At 49.8% G+C, this 7,124-nt stretch overlaps 1 protein-coding gene and 1 pseudogene across 1 annotated transcript in view; both read left to right on the top strand.

Moving 5' to 3' along the window:
• The first annotated feature begins 752 nt into the window (after positions 1-752).
• LOC100550436 lies at positions 753-2,469 on the top strand (annotated as a pseudogene).
• A 3,475-nt stretch (positions 2,470-5,944) lies between these two features.
• The window catches only part of LOC100546932, a 2,587-nt gene continuing 1,407 nt past the window's right edge, over positions 5,945-7,124 (top strand). The window contains 3 exon segments of the mRNA XM_031553303.1: positions 5,945-6,005; positions 6,468-7,039; positions 7,042-7,103. Coding sequence (XP_031409163.1) covers positions 5,960-6,005; positions 6,468-7,039; positions 7,042-7,103 — 680 coding nt within the window. The 5' untranslated portion in view covers positions 5,945-5,959.

The raw sequence follows: 7,124 nt of genomic DNA, 5'->3' as shown, positions 1-7,124 counted from the left end.
AAAATCAAATAGCAGCAGAGCAAAGCTGTTGAGAAGCTGTTGTGCTAAGCTGCAGGAAGTCAAAACCCTTACCAGTGTGTGTGGTCACCTAGAGGTTGTGGGCTGGCCTCCGAATGTTGAAGCATGTATGGAGAGGTTTTTTGGCATGGCGAAAGTCCATGTGGTTGGAGAAGAAAAAAACACAGAGTAACTTTTTGTCCTTTAGATGTGAATGCCACTGGGACACGGGGCTGTCTTGGTAGGTATCACATCACAGAATCAGAGAACGTCAGGGACTGGAAGGGACCTTAAACAATAATCTAGTCCAATCCCCCTGCCGGAGCAGGAACAAGACCTCCTGCCTTGAACACAGTGGCTTCTGCTGAGAAACTACAAAGAATAATTGCAGAGAACAACAGAGCTGTAGAACTCAGATACATATCAGCAATGCACGGGCTCAGAGATTAAAAGTACAGGTATAGAGATACTATAGAACATTATACATCTTTCTTTTAATTATAAAAAGAATTAAATAACGCATAAAAAGATAAAATCACTACCAAGAAATACAATTTGTGCTCCAAGGCATAGGAATTCACTTTGTATTCCACAGATCTGGACATGATGAGAATGCCCCGAATCACTGTGAGACAGCAGACTGTACTGGCTAATCCAACTTGAAGAAGGACCACTGTCAGTATGAATCTCAACTGAAGACACTGCAGCAAAATCCCTGAGGCACCATTAAAAACAAGCCTGTAATGATAAATCAGCCCAGGTTCCGGATCACAGATGAAGTGCCACAGAATTCTTCACCTCAGAGGTTGAACACGAACTCTTCACAGAAGAGGGTCCTGATGACATCACATCCTCTCCTATAAATTACGCTGCCTCCAAAGTTCACTGAGAAACATCACCCGCGCTCCGCTGCACCGCCCCGAGGACGATGGCCGGGTCTCCTGCACTGCTCCTCCTGCTCAGCCTGGGGCTCTGTGAGTATGGAAGCGGGCTTACGGGGCACCTGTGCCGAGAGGAAAAAGGACAATGAGTGAAGGCATTCCACTTGTACCATGTCCAAGAATATCGGCAAAAAGGACCATGGAGGAAAAAAAGGGCAAACCCAAAGGACTGAATTCAGGGCTGCTCAGTGACTGAGCAGGGAAGCAGGAGCGGTGGGACTGCAGTGCGATACGCAGCTGGAACAGAGCCTGTTCAGACAGGTGTTGCTGTAGGGAATGGGGAAGAGGAGAGAGGGGGCATGTAGCAGTTGTTAGTGTTGAATCACCTGTCAAAGAAGCTGGGAATTGGCAGCAGCCCCGAGCAGGCAGCTGAAGGACTGCTCTGAAGGGCAGCATCCATCTCGAGAGCCCGAAGCTCTCAACGCTGACTCCCCAGCGACTCCAGCACAGCACCCAAGTGTGCTGGACGCCGAGTCCCTCCCTCTGCATTCACCCTCACAGCCCGGCTGCCTGCCTACCACACACCGCACTGGCAAGGAAGAGCCCTGCCCAAAGGCCCCAGGAGCTCTTCCTGAGCAGCAGCTGAGGGGACATGGCTGACTTCTGCCCACAGGCTGCACTGGCGCCCAGGGACAGAGGAACACGATGGAGGCCAGGTTCCTCAACAGGAATATGGAGCACCCTCAGGAGGGACAACGGCTGGAACTGCAGTGCCAGTATTCCCATAGTCATGAAGGTATCTTTTAGATCCGCCTGGACAAAGATGGGATTCTTCACTTCATTCTCTCCAGTTACAGTCCGCACTTTAACACCTTCCATGGGGGTGAGAAAACATCCCAGCACTTTGAGGCATCATGGAGTGACAACACCTGCAGACTGGTGGTGAAGTCCTTCAGGGCACAAGATGAGGGGACTTATTTCTGTGTCAGCTACATCAACACGGTGCTGCACTTCAGCTCTGGACAACCCACCTTCTTCCCAGGTCAGCAACAGCTTCATCCACCTCACTTACACCCACCACCCCTGCTCATGCCTTCTCAATCCGGCCCATCGCCCACACTCCCCACATCCCTGCTTCTTTGCCCAGCTGTCTCATCACACAGGCACTGCTCCTCCTCATAGAGGCTCCCTGCCCACCAGCTCTGCTCACGGTACCAGCCCTGCCCATACACACAGGTGGTCGCACAGCCCTCCCCATCCCATCAGCGCTTCTGAGGGATGAGAGTTTCAAGGTCCACAGCCACCACATCCTTCCTCACCTCATAATAATCCTGAATATCCTAACAACTTCCGAACACTGACAGCACCTCAAAAAGAAACTCACAGTGGAGGTGGACTGCACAAAGAAAAAGGTTCCCAGATCTCTGAAAACATTGTTCCTAATAGGCAAGAGAGATCTGTGTGTGCTGCCAAAGAATTAGGAACCATTAGCCTTCTGTTTCTACAGTGTCCCATTCCTACTGGCCGTGTCTTGGGAGGGGTGGCAGAAAGCAGTTTTATTGTATTTCGCTGTATTCATCCATTTCTCCTTCCAATCACAACAACAGCAGCACCCACTGCTAGCACTGAGAGCAGCCTGGTCACCAAGAAGAACATCTTTCGGCATAGCCCAGATTCAGGTAATCCAGCTGTGGGGTGGCAGGGGCTCTGCCAGCAGTGCTGCTTTGCTCTCAAGAGCCTAAATTAAGGCCTGGTTTGACTGATGGGAGGGGAGACAAAGTGCTTTAGCCTTTATCAGAGAGCAGCCCATTAGGAGATGAAACTAACTGCTTTTTGCACTGGGCTGCCCAGGAATGTGGTGGAGCAACCACCGCCCAAGATATTTGCCTTCTCTGAACGTGGCAATAAAGGATGTCAGATATTAATGGGATTCAGAAGGACAGGCCTTGGAGATCTTGAAGGTCTTTAACAAACTAAGTGATTCCAGGATACTATTACACAATCTACCTTTCATCCCACGTGGGCTGACCTAAAAGTCACAAGCATGGACAGCCATGGGTCACACCAAAACAAGGGATTGCATTTTGAGCTAACACTGCTTTTAGCCTCAGCATGGGATACTAGAAGTCTCCTGACTACATGTCCTGACTCAGCTCCCCAGCACAATACCAACAGCATCAGACCAAGGCTGAGGGTGTCACGTGCAGACATGGCTTGTCCCTGCCTCTCTGTGCTCTGTGAAAACCCTCTCCTCACCTACACCTACCGCCAGCCTCACTCAGAGCCACACAGCTCCCTTTGCTGCAGGATCACCCAACTAGCTAGCTAGCTCTACCACAGCTGGCTGTAACCCCAGCTAGAAGCTGGGTCTGTCTTCTTCCCTCACTCCTTTCTTCCAGCAGAAACAAGCAACGAGAAAAGGGTGAACTGCTGCAATGATACAGTCATGTGGCTTAACGTGGCTGGCACCTGCCTCCTGCTCCTCACTGCCATAACCATCACCATCGTGCACTGCCAAAGTAAGTCACATCCGGACACTCTGCCGAGCTTCCTGCAACCTCACACCACAGAGCACAGCCCGCTCCTCCAGGGGAATGGGCTCTCTGCCTATTGCCCTCACGCAGCCATTGCGTATTCAGGACACAGGGAATGCAAAAGGACTGCTCTCAAAATCCTTTTCCACATTTTCCTCATCTCCAGGTTTAGCTTGAGAAATATTTATCACACTGCACTGTCAGACAATAAAACACAGGAACCTTAATCTACCAGACTGTGTTGCCTCTACCATCCTGAAATCTGTGTATTAGCTTTGGAAGAAGGAGAACCAAAAGCACTGTGAAATGACAGGAGAAACATGCTTCGGTATGGGTCTTGCAAGTGTCCAAATGTCAGCAGTAGCTTGACTTACAGTCAAACTACCTCCTTAATTACACATATTCAGAGGTGCTACATTAAATGTAGTGAGGCTTTCAACCTCTGGGAAGGCAAAAGGTTTTGGGCACAATTTCATGTCTGAAATCTCTAAGTTGCCACAAGAAAAGAGCCAGTGCTAAGGTATGTTTGAGTGCCAACATTGCCCTTTTCCTCCCTCCAACTGAAACAAAGCTTGTGTTTGGAAAGTAAATTCTGAAACTTTCAGTCAACTCTTAGTCCTTCCTTACCACAGAGATCAAATGTTCTAAAAGCAAATGTTCTAAAAGAGATGGATGATCAAAGCCAACCATGTCTCATACTCCATTGTCACTTGCAGGACCAAGCTCAGCGTAAGCAAGCAGTGCTGCGTCGCTGCTCAGCAGAAGGCACACAGGCATCCTCCTCAAGCACCACACTGATCCCAGCAGCAACACACACAGCTGCCCTGATGCAATGCAGGCATTTGGCTGCTCCTTCTCTGCCTACGCCTCAATCACACCCAAAACTCAGCTCTCGTACCCCAGCCTCCCTCTCATTTCCAAGGTCTTCCCAACTAAATACATCTAATTCTTAACGCTCTCAGTGTGTTCTTTGGATTCATTTGCAGTTCTCTAGGGCCAGAGGGCCTGAACATGCTACAATCAACACCAATAATGCTTAAAATAAAAGAAAAGTAATCACAACTATATTGAAATATATATGTCTGCCCGAGCAGGGATCCACAGTGGGAAATCTCTCCCAACCTTTCCCATTGAATTCCCCTCTGCAAAGAACGAGACCATTCATCTCAAACTCACGGCCTCCTGAGCCCAGTCCAAAACCTTTCAGACTCTCCCATCCCTCCAGGATTTTATATACGCTCTCCACAGATATACATCATTGATTAATTGTTTTACGTAAATAAATGAAATACAAATCAATTTCACCACAGCTTTTACTAATAATAAATTGTGATGCCTCAGTTATTAAGGGCAGGAAGAATCTCCAAACCTGAGAGCTCATCTCTCTTTTCCAGCTCTCTCAGTTGCACTATCAGTGCTGCTGATGGTCACTGCTTGGCAGGTGAGGACTCAGCACGACGTTGTGTAAGAGGACCTGAAACATTACAGTTGACCATTGGCTGACCTTAGTTACCCCACCCTACAGGCTCCACAGCAGCTTTCCTTACTCAGCCAAATGCTTTCAGGCCCAATGAAATGAGCCCAGGCATAACCAGACAATTTTGGCCCAATTTCTCACCAAACAGCACTTTCATCTGACAGCGGGGCCAGGATTCTGGCATCCACAATAAAGGGGGCACATTTGCAACAGAGCAATACAACAACACATCACAAATAACTGTACAGCCAGGAAATAACAACAGAAGACACAAATAACAACAGCCCAAGGAAACTGTCAGTACTGTGTGTGCAAAGCTGCAGGAAGCCCAGCACTTACCAATGTGTGAGTGGTCACCTGCAGGCAGCAGCAGGGGCCCTCAGCTTTGGGTCATATAAGCGGGTTTTTTTTTGGCAGGGAGGAGTCCCTGTGGTTGTAGAACAAAAACACAAGAATTTTAATAAAAAAAAAATAAGTCTACATGAGTCAGAGACATGGGGCTGTAGTGATGGCTACCACATCACAGACCTCTTGCCCTGCACACAGAAAGAATAAAGATGATTTGAAGAGAACAGCTGAGCTGAAGCACTCAGCTAGATGTTAGCAATGGATGGACCCTGAGATGAGAAGTGCACAAAGATCAATCTGAAAATAGAATAGAATAAAACATCACAAAATCTCCTCCATAAAACACCACTTGCAAACCATGTCCATGGCACGGGACTTCTTGTTATCTGCAAATATGGACATGATGAGAGTGCTCCAAATGGCTGAGAGACAGCAGTTTGTAGTAGCTGATTTGATTTCAAGCACAAACATTGTCACTGTCTGAATCTCAACTGAAGATGCAGAAACAAAATTGCTGAGGCATCATTAAAAACCACCCTGTAACGATGAACCAGCCCATGTTCTGGGTCACAACTGAAGTGCTGCAGAAATCATTCTTTTCTGAACGCCACCTCTTCACAGAAGAGGGTCCTGATGACATCACATCCTCTCCTATAAATTACGCTGCCTCCAAAGTTCACTGAGAAACATCACCCGCGCTCCGCTGCACCGCCCCAAGGACGATGGCCGGGTCTCCTGCACTGCTCCTCCTGCTCAGCCTGGGGCTCTGTGAGTATGGAAGAGGGAAGAATGGAATTCAGGGCTGCTCAGTGACTACGCAGGGAAGAGGAGAGGTGGGACTGCAGTGCGATACGCAGCAGGAACAGAGCCTGTTCAGACAGGTGTTGCTGGAGGTGATTCAGAAGGGGAGAGACAGGGCATGCAGCAGTTGTTAGGGAGATAAAACTCTGGGGAAGCTGGGAAATGGCAGCAGCCCTGAGAAGGCAGCTGAAGGGCTGCTCTGAAGGGCAGCATCCATCTCGAGAGCCCGAAGCTCTCAACGCTGAGTCCCAGGGACACCAGCACAGCACCCAAGCGTGTTGGAAGCCGAGGCCCTCCCTCTGCATTCACCCTCACAGCCCAGCTGCCTGCCTGCTACGCACTGCACTGGCGAGGAAGAGCTTTGCCCAAAGGCCCCAGGAGCTCTTCCTGAGCAGCACCTGAGGGGACATGGACGACTTCTGCCCACAGGCTGTGCCGGCACCCAGGGACAGAGGGATGCATTCGTGGTCAGGTTCCCCAACAGGAGAATCATACAGCCCCAGGAGGGACAGCGGCTGGAGTTGGACTGCTGGAGAAACAAAACCTCCTGGAAAGTATCCTGGATCCGCCTGGATAAGGATGGGAACCTTCACTTCATCCTCTCCATTACCCATTCTCATTCCAGCACAATGCAGGAGAGTGAGAAAACAGCTACAAACTTTGAGGCACTATGGAGAGGAAACTCCTATCGACTGGTGGTGAAATCCTTCAGGGCACAGGACCAGGGGATCTATTTCTGCGTCAACTACATCAACCCAGGGCTGCACTTCAGCTCTGGACAACCCGCCTTCTTCCCAGGTCAGCAACAGCTTCACCCACCTCGCTTACACCCACCACCCCTGCCTGTGCCTTCTCAATCTGGCCCAGCACCCACACTCCCCACATCCCTGCTTCTTTGCCCAAGCCGTCTCATCACACAGGCACTGCTCCTCCTCATAGAGGCTCCCTGCCCACCTGTTCCGTTCGCGGTACCAGCCCTGCCCAAACATACAGGTGGTCACAGAGCCCGGCAGCACCTCCCCATCCCATCAGTGCTTCTGAGGGATGGGAGTTACAAAGTCCACAGCAACCATACCCTTGCTCAAC

This window comes from Meleagris gallopavo, chromosome 4 (assembly GCF_000146605.3).
Source record: "Meleagris gallopavo isolate NT-WF06-2002-E0010 breed Aviagen turkey brand Nicholas breeding stock chromosome 4, Turkey_5.1, whole genome shotgun sequence".
Classification (NCBI taxonomy): Eukaryota; Metazoa; Chordata; class Aves; order Galliformes; family Phasianidae; genus Meleagris; species Meleagris gallopavo.
The sequence above is the reverse complement of the archived record's forward strand: the minus strand, read 5'-3'. Positions and strand labels throughout refer to the sequence as shown.